Source organism: Lemur catta, chromosome 4, assembly GCF_020740605.2.
Source record: "Lemur catta isolate mLemCat1 chromosome 4, mLemCat1.pri, whole genome shotgun sequence".
In the NCBI taxonomy this organism is placed as follows: Eukaryota; Metazoa; Chordata; class Mammalia; order Primates; family Lemuridae; genus Lemur; species Lemur catta.
In genome coordinates this window covers 41,690,941-41,713,689 of record NC_059131.1, presented here as the reverse complement: position 1 = coordinate 41,713,689, position 22,749 = coordinate 41,690,941, and the positions used below count along the sequence as shown (strand labels likewise).

Here is a 22,749-nt window from a genome sequence, read left to right as displayed (position 1 = left end):
GTGGAAACTTGCACAAGCCCACAGGCCCGTGTGGCCCCCACGCGGCTGCCCTCCAGGATGTCAGTGCTGGGACAAGAACACACCGAACCAGGCTCATCAGGGAGCGGCCGCAGGCCTGTGGGCACAGGACCGGCAAGGGAGTGACAGGAGGTCCTGCCAGCTCCTCTGAGTCTCAGTGAAGAGCACTATCTATGCCTATGTGTCCTCTCCCGGCTGTGACTCGGCCTGACCATAGGAAAAGCAAGGCTGCCGGGTTTGAGAGGAGCGCTGCCAACCCCAGGCAGCTTTCTTCCAAGCTCCCCTGCAGAGAAGAGTCAAAAGGAGGTGTTACCTTGGAAAAATTTGAGTTCTACCAAATAATTCTACCCACTATCACTAACTCTCCCAAATCAGCACAGTTCATAGGTACCAGGGGTTGGTGGAGCTTCCTCAACTTGAGTGGAAATCCCCAGAAAAGCACGGAAGAGAAGCAGTAGCGTCTCATACATCTTGATCCCTAACGTAAATGAAAGGAAAAGAGGTCCCTCTGATTCTGCTTCCTGAAACCCCTCTTTTAGAAGGCTGACCTTTCACAAAGAGCATTCAAAGCTCCAAATGGGATATAATATTCTTTCTCACAGCCAGGTCAATTGGATTTTTCTTTTACAAGTTGAAAAAACCCATTTGTATAGGGCAGCCTGTGTTAAGTTGGGTCTATACCTTGAAAAACTTTGAAGCTCACATTTATTTCTCTCTTGGGAAATCTTTATTCATTTTTGAAAAGAGCACGTCCCTTGAATTGCTTGACCCAGAGAACTGGCAAAAAGAAAAAAAAAAAAAAAGCTGGAGTGGAAGCCAACTTGGCACACCATGCAGGGAGTGAGCATCAGATAACCAAAGTGACCAGGATCACCAACATAAGACTGGTTAAATACACAACTATGTGTAGAACTAACTAGAATGAATGAAGGCTAAGAGAGACAGCAAATAAAGCGATTTGCTCAGACATTGCAGATACAGTAAAACCAAAAAATGGGGTCAAAGAAGAGAATGGAAAGACCACATACAAAATGTTTTAAAAAATTGTTTTCAGCATTCCCGGACATTTCTTTATACCAGAGAAAGAAAGATTTATGTTCATACAAAATCCCACACATAAATGTTTATAGCAGAAATATTCATAATAGCCCCAAACTGGAAGCAACCCAGATGTCCTTCAGTGAGTGAATGGCTGAACAACTGTGGTACAGCCATACCACGGAATATGATTCAGCCACAAAAAGGAACAAACTATTGATACAAGCAGTATTACTATGCCGAGTGGAAAAAAAGCCAATCCTAAAATGTGACATATTTTATGATTCCATTTACACAACTTTCTTGAAATGACAGGTTTCCATTGGTCCGCAGAGCCCAGCCCATTGAAGGTACTCAATATGTGTTGAAAAATGACAAATTTCCAGCAATGTAGAAGATTGGTGGCTGCCAGGGGTTAAAGAGGGGGTGGAGGTAGACAGTGAGTATGGTTATAAAAGGGCAACAGAGGGACTCTTGTGATGGAAATGTTCCCTATCTTGACCATCAGTGACTATATTCTGGATGTGATATTGTACTACAGCGTTGGAAGACATTACCACCGGGGGAAACTGGGTAAAGGAGACTGTAGTGTTTCTTACAACTGCATGTCAATCTACAAGTATAGCAAAATAAAAGTTTAATTAAGAAAGAACTGTTCTCAGTAATTACATCTGTGGTGTTGCTCTTCCGAGTTTGTAATATGGAATAAAGCAAATGAGTAATTACAGGATATTCTAATGTTATGCCCCCTGTATCCTTGAGAGCCAAAATTCTGAGAGAAAAAAGAGATTCTGATGTAATATAACAATGTTAAGTAAAAAACCGTGTAATCCAGAATTTGAGTATCAACTCATGAGTTATTTTTTCTTTTAGCTCTATCTACTGATATGACTAGGACCAACACGTAGTGATGAGCATTCCTCACACTCAAACCGTAGTCTTCAAATACCATTTTCCACTACAAGAATCCAGGGTTTCTTAGACAAATGGCTGACTGTGGGTCTGGGGACAAGAAATATTCAGGATGACCCTGGAACATCTTGTCATCCCAGATAGGGAGGAAGCTAACAAACAGATTACTAGGGCTGTATCAAAGGACTTTGAAGCCAACCTGAAGAGGCTTCCACCAGTAAAATATGGGCCAATTTTAAGTTTCAAAAAAGATAATTTCATGGATGGATAGTGTTGGGAGATGCAAAGTTAAAGATTTCACCATGACCGTCATTGGTGAAAGAAGTCTTGAGCTTCGATGGATTTTTTTTCACCTTCTTTTGTTTAATACCTTTTTGGGCTATAGGCCATGCTTAGAAAGGTCACTTTAAAATTAAAAAAATACATTCAGCAAAAAAAAAAGGGGGTATAATTTCACTTGAAAAAAACTCTAATATACTTAAGCCCATGAATTCAGAATGATATTTTAAAAATTGCTCTTTAGAAGATAGGAACTAATTCACTATAATACAAATTACATGAAAGTAATATAAATAATGTAAATAGTGGGAAAGACTCAAACATTTATCCTGCCTTTCCTAAATGGACTATATCACTACCTGAAGGATAATATTTAAGAATTCCAACTAACAAATGGAAAGAATGTACCCAAGGGAACTACTAGAGGATCTCCATACACAGCCAATTCCAAGAATGCCAGAAACTTGGTGAGGCAACGTGCCATTGTCCAGTCTTTGATGCTGCTTCACCTACTCAAGATGCCACGGACTGTAAGAAGCACCATCACTCTAAGTACCGTCAAGGAAACCACAGCCAATGCAACTAGAAGCCAACACTGAAGTGCCATCAGAAGATCCATCCCAACATGCAATGTTCAAGTGTGATAAGAAGTGGCTTTTACTCAATCAAGAATGCCACGGCACATCCTGACAGCCTTATTTTCACTGTTTCTCACGCTTCAGCTTTATACATGGGGTGGGCAGTATTATCACCCATCCCTTATCACTAAAAATTAGAATAAAATGGCACAGCATTACAGCAATAAAAAAAAATGTGCACAATCCTCAAAGTGAGACAGTACAAGAATTAAAAAAATGAAAAACCTAACCAAACCGTCCATCATTTGTCCTGCCAGGCTTGAAGCTCATGACCGTGTGGCCTGTAACTTGTGACAGTGAACATGTCTCACCTGACGTCGTCTGACACCGCGTCTCCTTTCACCACCCATCATCTTCCACTTTCAGGCCTCAGTGGACACTCAGCAAGTGCAGCGAGACAGCAAGTATCACCCAACCAGGCTTCATAACCAGAGATCTGTGAACTGCCAAAATTATGCAAAATGCTCCATGTCTGTGTATCTTTCATGGGATTCTGGGATTACTGGTGTGGCCTTCCTGCCATGTGCATGGCTTTGTCAAGAGTAGACTATAATTAACCACGATGGTTTCCAAGATAGTTTTCTTAACTAAACATTTTAGTCTGTTGATAGCTGAACAACTTGCAACCCTGAGTAAGGCAAAGGCCAAGTGAGATGAATGGCCTTGGGTCCATGTGAGAAGTGGGAGAGGAGAAGATGGTGAGGCCTCAGTTCATCTAGAAGAGGAAGCAGGGACGCCATTCAGCTGTGCAGCCCAGCACCCATGCAGCATTAGGAATGGCCTTTGTGGGATAACTTCCCGGATATCCACAATGCTAACATCCGCTGCTGCTTTATGCAAGAAAACATGCACATGGTATGGAGTCATTATACCCAGATAACACAGGTCAAGTGTATCACTTATAAATAACCCACGACTCTATGCTGGGGTCAGCAAACTGTGGCCCATAGGCCAAATCTGGCCTGTTGCCTGTTTTTTTGGTATGATCTGTGTAAAAAACACCTTACATTTTGAGTATTTAAAAAAATCAAAAGAATATTGTGTGACATGTGAAAACTGAATGAAGGTCAAATTTGTGTCCCTAAATACAGTTTTACTAGAACACACAGCCATGCCTATTTCGTTTACATACTGTCAACAGGTACCTTTGCACTATACAAAGCAGAGTCGAGCAACAGAGACAACACGGCCTACAAAGCCTAAAATACTTAACTAAATCTCTATCCCTTTACGGAAAAGGGGGGCCAACCCCTGTGTCAGAGCTCAGGTTTGGCCAGCTCTCCGATAACTCTTTAATAAATAAAAGATAAAATGTGAATGTGTAACTAAAAACACTCCCATCTGTTGCCCTGTCTGCTGTAGTTTTCAAAGTCAGTGCACCATACGTGCACAAAAATGCAAAAGGGAACCCAGACTGACGGTATGTTTCCCATTGGCCATTTCTCCTTTGTAATTTCTCTACTTGGCAGGGATGCGCAGCAGAGGAAAAAAAACAATAGTCGCCGTGCTAGATTTAAAAGCATTTAATGACATAGCATATATTTAACAGATAGGGCACAAGTTGAGAGGTACAGGTCGTACGACTGAGCACCAGGCCTGAGCGACCACCTCCCTGTTCAGGCCCAGCCTCTGAAGTTCATTCCTATCAATGTCATTTTGATTGTGCAGTAAGATGAAAATTTGTCATTACAATAGTTACAGTGACAGAGAAATGCACACTATGTATCAAATAGCAAGGTAATGAAGCAAATTATAACACAGTGTGGCAACGCACGAGCAAGTAACCATTAGAGTAACATTACTTTGTCCAGTAAATGCTTCAGTTCCACCACTTTTACACTTACCAATGATTTAAAGGGTTTATTATACATCTAGTTTTATTATACTTTGTACTAGAATTATCTCAAACATACAATATAATGTATTTCAGCAAAAAAAAATTGAAATTACAGATTATTTAAAACAGTATCAGTTTTCTATATTCCTTCTGGTATACCGACATTCTTAACCGTCGTAGCAGTTGATGCAGAAAAGCCGCATGTCGTTTGTTAGTAAGTGATGCCAGATACAAATGGTCTGTAGAGTTAACGTGGGGCTGCACTATGGCTGCAGCAAGATCAGAATACACGATCTGTTTAATAAAGACCCATCATGGGCACTTCTAATAGTCAAGACTCAGGGTAACCACCGGAAGTAAATGAAAGAGAATGGTGTCAGGAAATTGGTACGTTTTGTCTCTGGTGAGCTGAGCACAGGAAATATTGTTTAAGCACCGCTGCCTTGCATACCAACAGCACTAGAGGCGGGTTATTTCCAACACAGCCTCACAAAATTGAGGAACAGTTTAAATATTGAGATCTAATCTATATAATTTCATTAAAAAATCTGGCCTTCCCTCTGCACCTCAAACTTTTGTAACTTGGAGATAAAGTGTTTAGGTGTGTTTCCCCCACCCCCCAGAAATGCTCTATAAATTAAAAAAAAAAAATCAACCACATTGAGGAACATTAGGCACAGAGAGTAATGTGTTGGTTCTGAGCTTGCATGCTGGAATTTCACTGAAAAGGTAAGAGAAGGGCAGGAGGAAGGAAAGGAGTTCACTTCTTTTTGCCAAAAAGGCTGAACCGCTTCTCTTTGTCTTTCTCTTTGTCCTTCTCCCGCTTGCCGGGACTGGACTCGCTGGTGATGGTGACGACGCTGGTGGGTAAGGTCTGCGCCCGGCTGGATGCTGGCGTGCTCTGGGTGCTGGCAGACACCTCATGCTTATCAGAGGAGATGGCGGAGGAGATGGCCTGGATCCACGTGTTCATTTCCTCCTGGACAGAGGAGAGGACACAGGTGAGACCCCACCGAGAGGTGTGGCCATGGGGCATTCTGGCTCCACCTGGGTGATTATCCAGGCTTCTGTTAGTAGGAAGGCTTGGGAACGGCACATCTGGCTAAGGGGTAAGCAGAGTCACGTCTGGGCACTGTCCCCAGATGTACCTCTGCTTCATCAGTACAGGAGAGTGAGCATGGTTCGAACTCTCAAAAGAATTCCGTTTTATGGTACTTGAAGGTCATCATTCTGGTATAAGGTCCTACAAATCTGTAAGACTGGTCTCAATCTGTGGGATGTCAGATCCCACCGTAGAGGGTGCTTTTTTAAATTTAAGGCGTTATATATGTTGTTTTTTCATCAACTGACCCTCCTTTCTCAAGGTTGAGTACAACCATGAAATGGCTGATACAGGCAGGAGGGTGCAGTGAGTGGGGAGGCCACTGACTGCGCATCAGGACCCACGCCCAGTCCTGAGGCCACCCTGCTGCGTCCCACCCACGAGGGGCAGGGGGGGTAAGGTGTCCCTCCATCGACTTCTAGGGACCCTGCACTGGCCCTGCTCCCTCGGTCAGGGAGAGTGAGATGATATTCACTGCCTTCTAGAGACAGAGAGAGAACTGAGCACCTGATGTTAGTGACTGTGGATCCCAGTGACAGAAGCCATCACTGGTCCTTACATGAATCAACACTATGAGTAAAGTCTATCACCCCACAAACACTTGAAAACTCCTATATATTTGAGAGAAATAAAATTTAGAAACTTACATCATCTTTGGCTTGGAAAAGGTACTCATTGCCATCATTTAATCTGTAATTTCAAGGAAGAAAGTAAGTCACGATTTAACTTCAGAAAAATAAAAATCCCCCAACTCCCAAATCCTTTGTGAAGTAGAGGCAGACCACAGGGATCACACCAGAATGTCAATGGGATCTCTACATACATCACCAACTGTGCACCCAAAGGCCCAGAAACGGCCCCCTGGATATCAAGATGCCATATAGTTACACCAATATAATATACACAGACAGCCTGGTGCTTCATCCACTGAAATGATCAAAAAGCCCTGAACACAACATTTGGCTTTGTTGTGGCAAAGACCACTTGGATGCCTAATCAATGGTCGGAATTGAATCCAGGAGAAAGCCCTTTTGAAATTCTGCTACTGAGCTTGTATCTCCTACATGTCCAAATTCCAGAGTCTCAGAGTAGACATACAGAAAAGGTCTCCTAGATTTTTCTTCTAACGTATGTCTTGGAATGAAAGAAACCACACTTGTGAGGCCATCAATGTGACTCTGCTGACGTCACAAGGAAGAGGGTATTGTTGGGGTGGCAGAGGGTAACTGCCCTTTGCCAGTATCCCGTCTCTCTAAAGCGACAGGAAGGGAGTACAAAGGGGAACGCAGCCAAGGAGTCAAGCTGTCTGTGCCCTGTCTTACAAAATGTGAAGTGTTCCAAGGCCCTACGCTGCACAGCAATAGGGCTTAATAAATCACACCATTTGAAACTCTCTCCTCCTAATGTCCTTGGCCTGGTCTAACTGGATGAAACACACACATTAACTGAAGACCAGAGCTTTTCAGATCCCAAAGCAAAAGAGCAAAATCAGTATTAAGCTAACATCCTAACCACTGAAATGTTTTTTACATTTTTAAAAGATAAAATAATTTTTCTGCCCACTTTCAAGTATGGGGAGAACTTCCGAGCTTGGATCCACTCTGTAGGGAGGTGTGTGTGTCCCACAGGGTAGAGACATTTGGAACTAGATGGTTCAAGCAGCAGCTGGAACATCCGCTGGAGAGTCAGGGAAGGACAGAACCCCAGGCCCCATCCAAGCATTTCCTGTTTGTCTCCATCTGGCTCCAGGATGACTCACTTGACCCATCTCCAGATAAGTCATGAGCAAAGAATAGCATCTCCTGGGATAAGCTGAAAAGATGGGGAAACTATTTTTCTAAGCTTCCCTTAAACTGAGAAATGTGAATAGTTCACCTTACGTCTCAGGGAACAGTTAGTTCCAGGTTATAAAAATGAAAGTTCCTTTTTCTTCAATGCTCACCTGCACTGTTAACCACAGGGAAACTAACGGCTGGCCACAGTCCCCAAAGACTGTTTTTTCATTTTATTGGAGATTTAAAATGACAGAGGAAAGAACCAACTAAACACAGTGTCTAAGGAAACCAACCCCCAGAGCAAAAATAAACCCATTCTCTGCCAGCCATGAAGCACAGCAACTCTCACCTTAGCTTGAATACATGTTTCTTCTTTTTGTAATCAAGGGCCACTTCACAGACGGCTTCTTTCAAACTTACAGGGACCTCACTGTGGTAGGGAATTCCGGAAGCAGCAGTCTTTGCATCTTTGTAGAAACCCATTTCTTGGTTATTTATGACACAATAAACATTGTGCCAGGACCTGAGCAGTAAAGAAAGGGGTATCAAGGCTTCCACATCACACTCCCCTTAAAGAAGTACAAATGTGATCAATATGGAAATGATCCTCACACAATGTGGCATGACTCCTATTAACAGCCCTTCCTAAATTCTGCTAATGCTTGCAATGGAATAAAATTTCTCCGTGGAGATTCCTGGGACAGGCATGCATTGCCACAGTGGCAGGTTTGAGTGCTGCATCTTTTTCCAAATTTGGGGAAAAACACGGTACCCTCTTTTAGTAAAGAGAGGTACGCTTAGCTCATTTTCACTGGTGTTTGGTACTCTTTGCTGCAGTACCCTCTTACGGTATGGGGCACAGGCCAGGCTCCTTCCTTGTTTGAAACATGACTGTCCTCAAACAGGGGCTCTTCCAGCCTCAGCTTCAGTCTTTATGTGGCCTGGGACTTGAAGGGGAGGCAGATTCAGGGACATCAGCACTTATGGTACTTTTGGGTAAATTAGAATAAGGTGTTTTTTTCCCTATAATATGGCAAACTGTCATAATACACTAATTTTATTAGAACACCTGCCTGTATTAACACATAAACCCCTACGTCATCTCAGTGTGAACAGCAGTGCTTGGATGGCGTGATCCCCTTGGATGTTATACAACCTGCACAACTGTGCATGCTCCTAGGTAGTTTGGTTTACTGGTTAAACACACAGACTTTGGAGTGAGAGAGGGGTTTCACTTCAACTTTGCCATTTACTAGGTTTCTACAGAAAGTGAGCTTTTTAAAAATCTCTCAGAGCCTCTGTTCCATCATCTGTTAAACAATAAAATTAGAGTGACTGGGAGATAATGAATATATATAAAGTATGACATGGAGATAAGGCCAGGGGAAATGGTGGATAGCTTTTTAAAGACTCCATAAGGGGTCCTATAATAAAATTACTTCACTTCAGATTCCTCAATCTCAATCTAGCAAATTCCTTCTCAGGATGAACTACTAAGGCCCCTTCCTGCTATTCCCATCCACACTTAGCTCTTCTTCTCTCAGTGAATAAAGCAACACTCCACTCCTGCTTTCTAACATCAGTCCCGGAAGAATGCAATGTCCAGAAAGCTACCAAATGAAGGCACCTAGTGAGCGCACCCTCCTTCCCACTCGAGAGCAGCCCACGTCACCCTGTAGCGGCTGACTTCCCACCTCACTGCCCCAGCCTCCGCTGCTGTTACCTGCTTGAGGCTTTCTTATTGTGGGCCTCCCACTCATGCTTCCGATTCAGGAAGCCTTCCATCTGGGCCGAAGGCGTCTCCTGGGTTCTGGCCGGTAAGGTGGCGGCACTCTGGGCCGGGAGGGCAGTCTTGGCTTTGCGATCAGAGGTCGGGGAGGGGATGGGGCTGGACTCTTTAGAGCTCGTCCTCTGTTCTGTGGCACCGTTGACCATTTCGCTGGTGTCCACCGTTTCTGCCACCTAGGGACAGCGGAGAGGCCATTCAGCTACCTCCGTGAGCCACAGGGGTGACCACATATGCTCTAACTGACTCGCTCACGTGGCTGTGTATAAATGCCTGGCACAGATCGAGGCAGTACAGTAAAACCATTGCACACCCCACAAAGCCAGCTGGACACCAAGGACATTAGAAGGTGGGAATGGATTAATACCCGCCCGTTTACGGGGAAATGAGAAAAGCGAAATGCCAGTATGAGTTTTACTGCACTCTACTCCTCTGATCAATCCATTTTCTCTAATATAACTCAGATCATCTCCTCTTACATTTACTTTAAAACAAAAGGACAACAGTAACAATCACACATATTAAATATGAGAGAGAGTGGACGTTATACAGCAGCCACCTTACAACCAAGGATGCCACCAGAAGGGCTGAAGTTTAAGCGAAAGGGCATTCACAAACAGACCGATAGACAACTCTATCAGAGCTACACAGCATTCCCCCAGAATAAGACAAAGGAAAGAACTCGGGTTTCTGAAAATGCTCTCTGGCTCTCCTCCCCCGCCCCTCAACACATTGTCATAAACACATGCAGAAATTAGGATGACAATCATGCATTTCACATCTATCATCCCAGTTAGACTTTGGAACTTAAGAGCTGGAAGGAAATGAGGCAAGTCAACAAACATCAATTTAACCACATCTGCCGAAGTTTGTATCGTGAGTGGGTTGTAGTTTGTGTTAAAGGAGCTGGAAAAGCCAATCGCAGTCACTCAACACCACACAGCTATTTACCCCCAAACAAAGACAGAACCAGGGCCTTCCCCATCACGGGCTGGTGGATCACGGTGCCTTGCTGCACTGAGACGAGAAAGCCCAGAGCCTGCCAGGCTTCCAGCGGCTCTGACCCTTCAGGCTGGAGACGTCTTCCGGAGCGTTCCTTCCCAAGCTCATTTAAATTGTAACCCTCATGGCTTTTCGGCTTTGGAAATGTAGTAGGGTCTTGATTCATTATCACTTTCAGCCTGTGTACCATCAACTGTGTACCATTAACTGTAGCAGCCCCCGGCTGATACACCCAGGGTATGGGATTAGCGAGTTACTAAAGCTGGGTGTGGCTGACACTTTAGTGGGTTACAGACAACCTGCACCCCTCATACACGGACAAACATGGAGGAGTCAATGGCACGCTCATTAGATACTTCCCCCACCACTGCTGCCCAGAACCGTGACACCAAATTAGCAGCAACAACCGTGACAGGATAAATGGTAGACTGGCCACCACCACTTGAATACTCAGATCTGTCAACTCTTGGGAACTGGATCTCTCACTTATTAGGTCTTACCTAAATGGCTGGGCTCTCAACAAAAATAACTTCTTTAGGAAAAGGGCTGGTAAAAACTTGGGAAGGGAGGGAGAATCACGAGTTTAAGTTATATCTGTGCAAATTATCACAATTATCATTAGGGTTTAAGGTGAGGCTAGAGGCTATACAATTTAAAGGTGTTTTTGACTGAACACTTTATCTTCATGGCAATGTGGAAAATGGATTATTAGGGCAGAAAGTCACCAGGGGGTGGTGGTGGTGTAGGGGTATGTGTGCGTGGTGATTATCCAGGCCTTGTAGGTAACAGCCTGTAGACACGTGCTTATGAACAACAGCCTATTTAAATATTTCCCTCTCTTTTCACTTTTAAAGGAGAGTTGCAGGAAGGGAAATAACCAAAAAAACAAAACCCTGAGTCAAAAAAATGTGAGTGGATCTTAAAGTTGACAAATCTCCTTTAATGTGAGATTTCAGGAAACTTCTGGTGAGGAGGAAGTGTGAGTTTGGTCTGGAAGGCCTGAGCCAGGTGTGAGTCTAGAGAGACATGGGGTTAGTATGTACAGAAACCAGGTTAAAAAAAAATTTAGTGCTGCAGGTTTGACTTGAAAGCTGCTAGTGACAGCAATGACCTGGATAGAGAGATGTTTACTTGAAAAAGGCTAAAATTTATCATACTTGGTCAGACTTCAAGGTAGATGAAGGCCAGGGAAGCCTCTTCTGAGGGAAATTCTGCAGCAAAAATTTTTTCTTTAGAGTTAGAAGGAAAGAGAAAACCCCAAACCAGTATGCAGAGATAATTAATGTTTATGCAAATGAATCACTAACCAAGAAAACAAGGAAAATAAAAGAAACAAAATGAATTTTAATGGACATGTGCTTTAAGCATGCCAACAGACAACACACCACTAGAGACAAACATCAAAAGCAAATCGTAGTGCTATGATCAAATGATGGGTACATGTGAATAACCCCCCCTCCCGCCCCGCACCCTACATTGCTTCTCTTTAGCAATTAGTCCAGAGCACTTTAGCGGCCGGGCATGCCCGAGATACTTAAATCAGGAGGTGAACATAAATGTAACGTGACAACTAGTAGCACAGGAAACACCTGATTGGTTTTCAAAGTGCACCAAGCAACACTATTTTCAAGTTCATTAACTTGAGTCTCTGCACCATCACTCAAAACAATGAAAAGGCTTTGTCTTCTTTCAGTGCAATCCAATTATAATTAAAATTTGTTCTGGCAAGCTACAATTTAAAAATCTAGATAAAAATAGGCATGAGAGCAAATGCTAGAAGTATCATAGCACTGCCTTCTTGAGTGCTTATGTGGTTCTTTGGGGGGGGTCTTCTAAATACAAAAACATAAAATTTGGTATCTGTCCTGATGATACAAAATTTAAACACACACATATATATATGAAAACATCACATATATACATATAGATCAATGACACACATAATGTAATTTGGAGCCAGAAATGTATGCAAGGGCTTCCTAATGACCAAAGATGAAGCAGAATTCATTTTCTAAAATGAATTTTAGTGTGTTGTAAGGCAGAGACTCAATGATGGTGCACATTATTCCCAGAACATAAGAAGCTTGGCATCTATCTATATACCTATCTACAGTTGCAAGTAGATAGATATGTACATAGAGATAAGGAAAAACAAACAAGATGCTATATGATGTTATCCTGACAAAAGAAAAAAAAAAGACATGCATCATGAAATCAAAAGACAAATTAGACTTAACTCATGGAAAACACATATCAAAACAGGTTTCTGATTCTACTAACACATCTAAATATGGCAAATGAGCAAGTGAATGTTTCACAAGGCTTTGATGTAATAATGGATTTGGTTTTGTTTTTATCAGTACCAGGAAATTACCCTTTCACCAGCTTTTACTTCTAAGAAAAGGGATTTCTAGTAAAATATTTTCAACCCCTGCTTGTAGTCTGATAAATGCCATCCTAAAAGACTCCTTTATCAGGGAATTCCACAAAAAGTCTTGAGCAAATGAACAATGAATCAGAAGATTCATCTGAGACGTACAACGGAGTTTCTGTCTACAGACACTACAATGACTTCTGCAGCCAGGAGGCATGCAAGTGCTCCTAGGCACCGTCCACCAAGTGCAACGTTCAAGTAATCAGGATGAACCAGAATGGCTTTTGTTCCATTTGTTTGAAAAATTAAAACAGTTTGACACCCTGAAGTCATCGACTGAATGGAGAGGCAGTGAAGTCTGGTAGGCAGGCTTCCAAAACATTGAGAACTGCCATCACCTGCTGCATCCCTTGTCCCAACGGTACTGACAGTGACTAAGACAGAGGTGGCAGCAGCAGTCAGTGGGCACTTTACTCCTGAGGCTGGGTGCAACATCTGCTGCAAGTAAGCCTGCGGTTCTCAGTTCAAGACTTGGCAGAGAGTAGTAAGAGAGGAATTGGTTTGTAAAAAGTAATACATGACCCAAGGGTCTCAAAATGTTTGATTGAGATTGTGCACCCAAAATTAAAATAGCTTCCAGAGTGTATCTGACTTCCTTTTTTTGTCATCTTCAATAAATGAATGTCTCCTTCATGGAATGTTACACAGCTGACTTTAGGCTTTAATCTCAGTTATTGAATGTCTCCTTCCTCATATACCAGTCTTCCTAGTTGCTAGTAAACTATTGCAGGTTAATAACATCTCTAAAAAGGGCTACATATAGCACAGTACTGTGCCCTGTTAGTATAACTGGATGTGTCATACCTGTTAAGATTCTAGTTTTCTTCTTCATTATGCTGTAATCTCATTTAATTTCATTTCAATTACTCATGTAAGGGTTTCGCTGTAAAAATCTTAATAAAGTAAAAAGCTCACAATAAATAAACAAAAAATAAGTATGTTGCCTTAAGGCAATTGGGCATCCATCAGTTAAGAGACTCAAATAAACATGAATTAAATGCAAACAAATACGGAACCAGGGAAGGCTATGAATTCAGTAAAAATTTTTAACATTTTGGGTGAGGTGGAAGCTGAAAAGTCAAAACCAAGAGGATTTGGAAAGGGTGGTTCTTGACAAATGGTAGTGAACTTCACAGTCCAGACCATGGCTGGTCACTGGCTGTCCGTCTGCTATTAAAGTTTTTGTAGTTTTGGTAGGTTTGAGAGCGGTAACTAACCCGTGGAGATCCCTGTTCAGCCGGCAAACCGTTCTGGGAAACTTGTTCTCCTTTTGAAGTATCCCTGTTAGATAATGGGGGAAAAATAAAAAAGAAGAAGGAAAGGGAGGGGGAAGAAAGGGAAGGGAAGAAGAAAGAAGAGAAAGAGGGAACAGTAACAGAGGGTGGGGAGAACAACATCATTCCATTTTATTACAAGTTTTCTCTCAGAAAAACATAAGCAACCCTGTCACATAATGCAATTTTTAAAAAAATTGAACCCTAACTTTCAAGAGTTTCAAATAGACCCTAGATAGAAATTAAGACTAGAGGAATGGCCTGCCCCCTGCCTCACACCAAATAAAGGCAGCACTATCAGCGGTCATGGAGCACTTCCCCTGGCAAAATAATTAGCCTTTTGGAAAGAGAAATCTCTGCCCTTTGTGTGAAGTCAGAACTTTCAAAAAGGATCACCACAAAACCACCGGCCTGAAGTCTGGGTAGTTCACTCCATCCATTTAATCACAAGGAAGTGCTAAGTGTTCCTGTGTGTGCGCGCACACGTGTGCAGGCAGTAGGAAGGGCGCTGTCCACCTTCTACTTCCACCACCCACGGTAGCTATGTGACTGTGGACAAGTCAGTGTCCTCAGATGTTATTCAGGGGTAACTATACAGGTAATCTGAAATAGTCTACAGAAGCAATTAACAGGAAGATCACTTGGTCAAGCCTAGCAAAGCAAGGCACCAGAAAGACACCCCATAAAACTCATGTGCCACCAAAGCTAAGAGAGCAGCCTCTGGAGCTGCCCGTGACTCACCACTGCTGCTGGGACTCGGCCTCCTCTGAAACCTTCGTGCTCGGCTCGGGCGAAGGCGGCCGCCTCTTCCTCTCCTCTTCCTCTTGCTGTCTGCGCACTTCCAGTAACTCCAACTGAGGGAGAACACAGAGATGTTCAGCAGAGCCCCAAACGCTGCCTCTTTTAAGGGAAGGGTTCTAGGAACCCAGGAAGTTCTCCTGTCTAGTTTTCTACACTGGACCACACTGGACAGCCAGAAGCTCTGACATCCTGAGCAGAATGATATTAGGTTCACAGGAACAGCAGCCACAACCTAAAACCACAGGAAACGGAGCTCTATTCCGTGGGCTGGGCAAAATTCCTGTGAGTTGTTTTATATGATTTCTGAGAACTTAGGTTTAATTTCTAAATTAACTATGCAGGCTCTCAACCTTGCTGAGGACAGTACCTGAGCCTGAGGGCTCGTGCCAGACTCCCCAGGAGAGCTCAGACAAGCACCCGAGACAGAGCTGCAGTAATTCTCAAGGAAGCTGCTTGTGCTGTGGTAGGGATCTGTGTTCAGCCAAAACCCAAATAACACAGAAAAAAGCCACAGAATAGTCTAACTGAAATGAAGCCATTTCATGAGCAATATGCATGCACCAAAAGTACTCTGTTTTAACACAAAAGTATGCAGGTACATCTTGAATCCTCAGAACTGTAGAAATCAGAAAGAAACATTATTGTATATTGCAAAGAATCAGCTTCTTACCAGGAATGCAAAAGTCTTGGGAGAGAAACCACCAGTGCATAAGCCCTTTTCAAAAGCCTTTATGTCGGGCAGAGAAGATCATAAGGAATGGGGAATTTATAATGGACTAGGATTAAGCTACTATTTGAGGAGAATATTAATTCTGAAATTCTGAGGAAAATTTTAAGGCCATGCCCCCTTGAAACCAAAGCTTCTATGAGATACAGGAGAAAGGCAGATGAAAAGAGCGATTCCTGGACAGGAAGCTGCTGTAAGCCATCATAAATCCAGGTGCCAGGCGGTGACTGAGAGGGCAGCAGCCCCGAGCCTCTCCCAGGTTCTATTCCAAGGGATGCACCAGTTTCAAGAAGATGCTTACTACTTTTAAAAAAACCAAGTAATTATGTGAATTCCCCCATTTACGAGGCAAGCGGGAAGAAAAGGCTGCCCACGAGCCAACAGGCAAAGCACCCCAGCATCCAGCGGCCACTTACTGTCGTCAGCCTTTCCAGGGCAGAGAACCTCTCGTCCCAGGTTGCTGCAGACTTTTCAAATGCCTCGTGGCGCTTGATGAGCTTCTCTACCTCGTCCACACTCTGGCCTATTTCTCGGCTGGATAGGTATGGCTCCTGTCCAAGCAGCCAGGCCTCGGCAACGCTGGCGTCTCTTGAGAACTGATGGACCTCCAAAACTGCACGGGGTACCAAGAGAGGGTGAGGCTGGCCAGCAGGTGACCTGGCAGTCCTTGCTGGCCCCACAGCCCAACACCATTGCCCTCTAGTGGCAGCTACCTGCACAAGCAGCTTATCATCTACTCTAGATCAGCGCTGTCCAACGTAAAGGAAATGTGAGTCACACATGCAACTTTAACTTTCCCAGTAGCCACATTAAAAAGAGTAAATAGAAACAGGTGAAATTAACTTTAATGGTATGTTTTATTTAACCCAATATATTAAAAATTATCATTTCAACATGTAATTAGTATTAAAAAATTGAAATGTTACGTTCTTTTTTCTAAGTCTAAATCCTATGTGAATTTTATACTTATACCACTTACTGCACATCTCAACTGAGAACATTTCAAGTTCTCAGGAGTCAATGTGGGACAGCAGCTACCATACTGCACAGCGCTGGTCTAGAACGTACACTCTGCTCACTCAGCCCTACGTCAGAGCTCTGCAGGAATTCACAGTCTACACATAGCCAGACCGTGTGGATAGAGCAAGCGTTCATAAACTACCCCTTGTTGGAAGTAGTTCTGTGTTTTAGTTTGGGGGGCTGAGAGGGAGGGCAGGATATGGGAGCACTACAGCAGGTAGGGAACAACATGGGCAAAGGCTTTTGCTGTTTCATTCTGTTCCTCCACATGTGAGGAGACACAGAGCACTAGCTCCACCACCATTACAAGAAGGCAGGACAGAACGTGGCTTCCCGCTACTGCTAACACTGATTCTTCACTGCGTTTCGAGCAGTAGCGCCTGGGGCTGTGTGGGTAAGAAATGGGCCATGGGTAGCATCGGTGTCCCTGGGAGCCAGTCAGCTATCTCCCTCTAGTATCTCGTGCTGGAAGCCCCCAGCACAGCCACCTCTGCACAAGGGACTCATCAGCTCTTCGAGGAAGGGACTGTGCAAGTCATCACTGTGTCCCCAGTGTACAACCTGGTCCTAGTTCACAGTGTGTGACATGAGTTTTGCTGAACTGAGTGAAAGTGCCCTGGAATTCTCAAGACTTACAGACCAAATCTTCATGCAAAGAACGGTCAAAAATAGGATTTCTGAGGGCTCTGGGCCTTCCTTGGATTCAATTTCTACTAAGCACCCAGAGGTGCATGGATGGGGTTAGAACATAAGGACAGAGCCCAGAGCTCCAGCACAGAATTGCAAAGTATGGTGAACATTCCTGGACTGGGCTACTTCTGGTGTTCATACCAATTATGAAATGCTATTCCCAACACTACCCATTATAAACCCTGTGTTGGCTCAAATATTCCTTTATAAAATTAGGATTAAAAATAGAATCTATTAGTATCTCATAGGATCACTATGGGGAGTAAATACAGAAATACATCAAAAAAAATTAGAACAATGCCCAGTTCACAACAAAACCTTAACAGACGTTAGCTTTAATTATGTTATCAATCTTCCAATGAGAACACCAAATATAAGACTTAATCAGGCCAACTTTCCACCTTGTTGACTCTGAACTAAGAATTCTTCTTGAGGACAAGCAGGGGCAGGAGGCTTCTGCCTGTGCCCTCCCCAGGGATGCTGAACTGTCATTGCCATGTTGTCCTAAAGAACAACCAAACCCTACTATGACACTAAGATTAGTCATAGGGCAAAAAATAATGACTATGCCACAGGAAACTTCTTAAAAATAATATTACCATGTAATGATGAAATAGGACACTAAAAAAGCATCCAGAACTCCATAAATCATTAAGTGATAACACCACATCAATTAAAGCAGAAAAATAAACTTGCATGCTTTCCATGAATACCCAAAAAGAGCAGAAAGATAAGCAAAGTCTGTCCTTACTCAGTCTTAACCACTCCCATCGGTCTTCCCACTTGTCGATCATTTCTTTTCTCTTTTCTGTCAACTGCAGTAACTTTTCCTTGATCTGTATGAAAAGGAGGAAGCCCAGGACATCTTAATAGAATGCACCACATCCTCTTGATGGGTCGTTTCACATAAGAAAAACACATTTTCTGCAAAGACCACCAGTAGGCCAGGAGATACCTATGGACGACTCAGTCTATCTGTGCACTGGGAGAGGAGAGAGAAGCATGGCAGTGCTCCTTCCAGAAGGGGCTGGAGGATGGTAGGGGCCCTGCCCAAAGCTACTCTGTCGTGAGGAGGCTCCCTGCAGCAAACACATTCGGGAAGAGACACAGCAAGGGGGCGAAGCCTTGACCTCAGAGAGGACATCCATTCCCATGCAGGGGGCCACACACTGAACTGATCACTTATCTCTTTACTGACATCATCCTAACCAGAATTGGCAACCATCACTAAAGAGTAAGCAGATCTAGGGCAAATGTGACTGACAAGAGGTATCAACTAGAAAAGGTACTGATGGAGGTGGGAGAAGCCGTTTTTCAACCTGTGGCCCTCAGAAATTGTCTTCTGTGCCATAAATTTACTGATGCTGGGCCTGGAGTCTTGCATAATTGTATTTTTCTAGACACATATGAAAGAAGGAATTTTGAAATATATGTATGTGCATGTGTATATGAATATAAATACATATTTCTGTATTTATATACATCTATGCTCATAAACCACCCCCAAATAAAGTCATTTTATATCTTAACATGACCTACATTTACCCCATGGCCCCAAAGCAAAGCAGTATCCTACCTCCTCAGATGCATAGTGTTTTCTCGCCAACAAGGATTTCCCAAGTTCAATGCAGGTTGTGAAACTGTCATTACGAGCATCAATTTCAGCTTTGATACCTTGATGATTATTCATTAATAGTTCAACAGATGATACATCCCTAAAATTAGACAAACATTACCTCTTTTAGGAGATCAAGCTTTTCAAATAAGTGTGTAGGTTTTAAAACACATAATTAATTTCAAGGAAATTGCCTGATGGCCTTTCATGTCTCATTCACTGTCTGAGCTCAGGTTGGGCCACTGGAGCCAAAGCACAATGACAGCACAATTCAGGGCTAGCTATATAAACAAACATTTAGAATACGGCTACTTTTATTTTCATGTGGGTGCCTGAATGATTCAATTCAAAATGGTTTCTAGGTGGGTGCCAGAAAAAACACCGGATGGATTTCTGTTTAAAACTTTACTTTGAAATACAATTCAGAAAGACTCTCTTTTCGAGAAGGCACAGAGGCAGTAAGAGGTGGCCCAGTCATACCCTGATGAGTTAGCTGCTAAAGGTTCGGGATGTGTGTTCCAAAGAGCAGCTGATATAGTCTCCTTATTCAGACATGACGAGATACACAGAGTGGGAATTAGATTAGACATCAGCGACTGATAGAGCTGTGAGAGCTCCCCATGCATCAAAACCTAACAATCCTGATCTGGGAAATACAATTTAAAAAATATATATATATAACAAAATATTTCTTCTATTGCAGCATAGTTTATTTCTCAATTACAGTGGGAGCAGGAACTGGCAGAGGTGAACTGGAGATTATATATGTACCTGTTTCTTAATCTATTAACTTCTCTTTACTAATTTGCATGAAATGAAGCCAAAGCTATCGAACAAATACTAAATAATAACCCCAGGACACCATTAGAGCATATGTTGAGGATAAGAGACATCTTTAGTAATGTGTATGGAAAGGAACAGTATGGTTTTTAATCTAGACGTACAAAAAGAACTCAGAAAGGCCATCTCACTACAAAGATGAGGCAGTTAGTTGCGCCCAAGGTATGTGGCTGCCTGAAGCATGAGGTCCTAACTTTGAGCACAGACCTGGGCAGGAGGGCCTGTGAGTATGGAATATGGCAGCCTGGTTGGGGAACCAGGAAGGGCTCGACAACACCAGGCCCCATGTCCCCTGGAGATGGTGTGTAGGAGACCGGCTGCGAGTGGCAGCTTCCCCAAAGCACTTCCTCAACCCTGCTCTGGCCTTGAAGCTCTTGGGCAAGAACTGCTCTCAGGGCTCCTGATTCTCTCCAAAAGATCCCTTCTCTGCATTGACCAATGGTCAGTGAGCCTGATTTCCTCCTCTCCATGAGGCCAGGAGCATTACCTTGGCTTCTCCTGGGCTTCGATCTGTCGGATGACATCCTCCATCCAGAGCATGAGGTCGCGCACCATGCTGAAGAAGCGGAATTTGTCCCCTGTGTCCACCAGCCGCACCCTGCGGCCCTCACAGGCGTCCAACAGGGACTTCCAAGCTTCCAGAACCTCATTTTCCCGCTTCTGGATGTCGTCGGCCTTGTCACCCGCATAGGCTGCCTGGAGGCGTGCTGCATCCTCTTGCAGCTGCCTCACCTGTGAAGCCATGGGGGAGATGAGCCAGGTGAGTCCACTGTGGCCTCCTACCATCACCCCATGCCCTTCCTCCCACGTGCCACACACCATTCTGCTCACACACGGAAGCGAGCGCCACGTCAAAACGTGGCTCTGACTCCTCAAGGAGCTCTCAATTTCATGAAGATCCACGTCATGAAAATGCAAGTTTTCTATAAATCCATTGAACTACATTATTAAGTTCTATATCATTAAGAGATGAAACAAATGAAATACCACAGGAATGCAGGCAATACAGCTTAGTCAGGAAAAGTCCCCTGGAGGTGGCCTGGGATATATGAGTAGGACATAGCCAGATATATTTCTAAAAAATAAATACCTAACCTGCTCCTTCAGGGTCAAGATAAATGTTTTTATCATGAGTGAGAAATTGCCATGAAGAACACATTTTGAAAATGCCTTTCCACTGATATGTGATGTTGAAGAAAACAATGTATGAGTCGCCTATAACAGTTCTCACCATGGGACATACACACTCAAAAAGTACAAAAACATAGCATCCAATGTAGTTAAAATTACTGACTGACATTAAAGAAGGTGAAATTTGAACTAGCCAAATTTCAATAAACACTTTACAAAACTGAAAATTAACATTGAGAATTGTGATTTGGTAAGGGGAGCCAATGATGGATTCTAACTAACTACATGGATTTTTGGTGAGCTATCTTTTCAGCTATGACAGTCCCCAAAAGTAAAGAAAAATACCGACAAACCAACACAAAATTAGCATGTAGGGGAAGCTCAGAGAGTAGGAAATGCAAATGAGTCTTTTTCTTTTTTGAGACAGAGTCTCGCTCTGTTGCCTGGGCTAGAGTGCCATGGTGTCAGCCTAGCTCACAGCAACCTCAAACTCCTGGGCTCAAGCAATCCTACTGTCTTAGCCTCCCAAGTAGCTGAGACTACAGGTATGCACCACCATGCCCTGCTAATTTTTTCTCTCTATTTTTAGTTGTCCAGCTAATTTCTATTTTTTTTTTTAGCAGAGATGGGGTCTCAGTCTTGCTCAGGCTGGTCTCGAACTCCTGAGCTCAAACGATCCACCCACCTCGGCCTCCCAAGTGCTAGGATTACAGCCACTGCGCCCGGCCTCAAATGAGTCTTAAATATGAAAAGATGCTTCATGAAGATAATGTAATGTGTCATCATTAGTTGGCAAAAACCCAAGTTTGATGATGTATTTGTTGGTGAGCTCATTCATTGTTGACAGGAGTCAACACGCTACAGTTCCTATAGAGGGTAGATGGGCAGTATCCATGAAAATTATAAATGCATACACCTTCTGATTTTATGATCCTACTGTGGGGAATTTAGTCTACAAATATTCTTGCATATTTAGGAAATGAAATGCACATAGATTATTTACTGCAGCACTGTCTGTAAAAGCAAAAGACCAAAAATAAAGTAAATGTCCATCAATGAAGTATTGGTTAAATTAATGATGGGGTATCCAGCAAGAGACTCTGATGCAGCCATGAAAAAGAATGAGGAACTGCTCTAAGTGCACATATGAACAGTGCTCCAAGATGATGGCTAAGTGCAAAAAGCAAAATGTAGATGATGTGCATAATATTCTACTTTCCATGTTAAAAAGGGGGAAAAACCAAGAATACACTCTCATCTTTTTTGGAGGGTGCACATATGCCTTTATAACAGAAAATAATAATTATAGCTATTTTGTATTTAAATTTACTTCTCATATATGTTTATATAAAGTACAAACATTAGTAGTGCCATACATGTATACAATGTCTAATTAAAGACAGACACACATTTGGGAGAATGGACACTCAATCATTATTTACTGATGAGACTGTGTGATCAAAGAAGTCCGCATACAGCAGTCCTGGATGGTAAGAGCTTTCAGATGTCTGTGAGAAGAATATTTGAAGAAATGCTATGTGAGGATGCAGGTGGGGTAACGGGTGGGAACAGACAGCATCGGGGCTGGTGAGAGGTGGATTACTGACCCTGACTGCACAACAAGACTTTATGTGATGGTGGGTCAAAAAAAAGTTTCTGCAAAAGATGTAAAGAACTACCAATGGGAATTTGGTTTCCACTGTGATTTGATTTCCATACCTTAAGGAACTTTTGGAACAATTCTTTAATTATGGCTCAGGTATAACTCAAGTTACAAGGAAGCTCCTAGGAAATTATTTGAAAAGCTAATTTCCTATACGACTAACCAAA

The 22,749-nt window shown here is 43.0% G+C and overlaps 1 protein-coding gene across 6 annotated transcripts in view; it reads right to left on the bottom strand.

Moving 5' to 3' along the window:
• Positions 1-4,393: 4,393 nt before the first annotated feature.
• SPTBN1 (spectrin beta, non-erythrocytic 1) overlaps positions 4,394-22,749 on the bottom strand; it is a 192,086-nt gene continuing 173,730 nt past the window's right edge. For 4 of the 6 annotated variants that reach the window (XM_045549604.1, XM_045549606.1, XM_045549605.1 and 1 more), the window contains 10 exons: positions 20,276-20,520; positions 18,910-19,048; positions 18,085-18,169; positions 16,040-16,236; positions 14,837-14,949; positions 14,039-14,102; positions 9,323-9,561; positions 7,949-8,122; positions 6,472-6,514; positions 4,394-5,701 (listed from right to left, as the gene is read on the bottom strand). In XM_045549604.1, the coding sequence (XP_045405560.1) occupies positions 5,483-5,701; positions 6,472-6,514; positions 7,949-8,122; positions 9,323-9,561; positions 14,039-14,102; positions 14,837-14,949; positions 16,040-16,236; positions 18,085-18,169; positions 18,910-19,048; positions 20,276-20,520 (1,518 nt within the window). In that variant the 3' untranslated portion in view covers positions 4,394-5,482. Of the gene's footprint in view, positions 5,702-6,471; positions 6,515-7,948; positions 8,123-9,322; positions 9,562-11,711; positions 14,103-14,836; positions 14,950-16,039; positions 16,237-18,084; positions 18,170-18,909; positions 19,049-20,275; positions 20,521-22,749 lie in introns of those variants that run through there. The other 2 variants (XM_045549609.1, XM_045549608.1) reach the window with 2 other exon arrangements.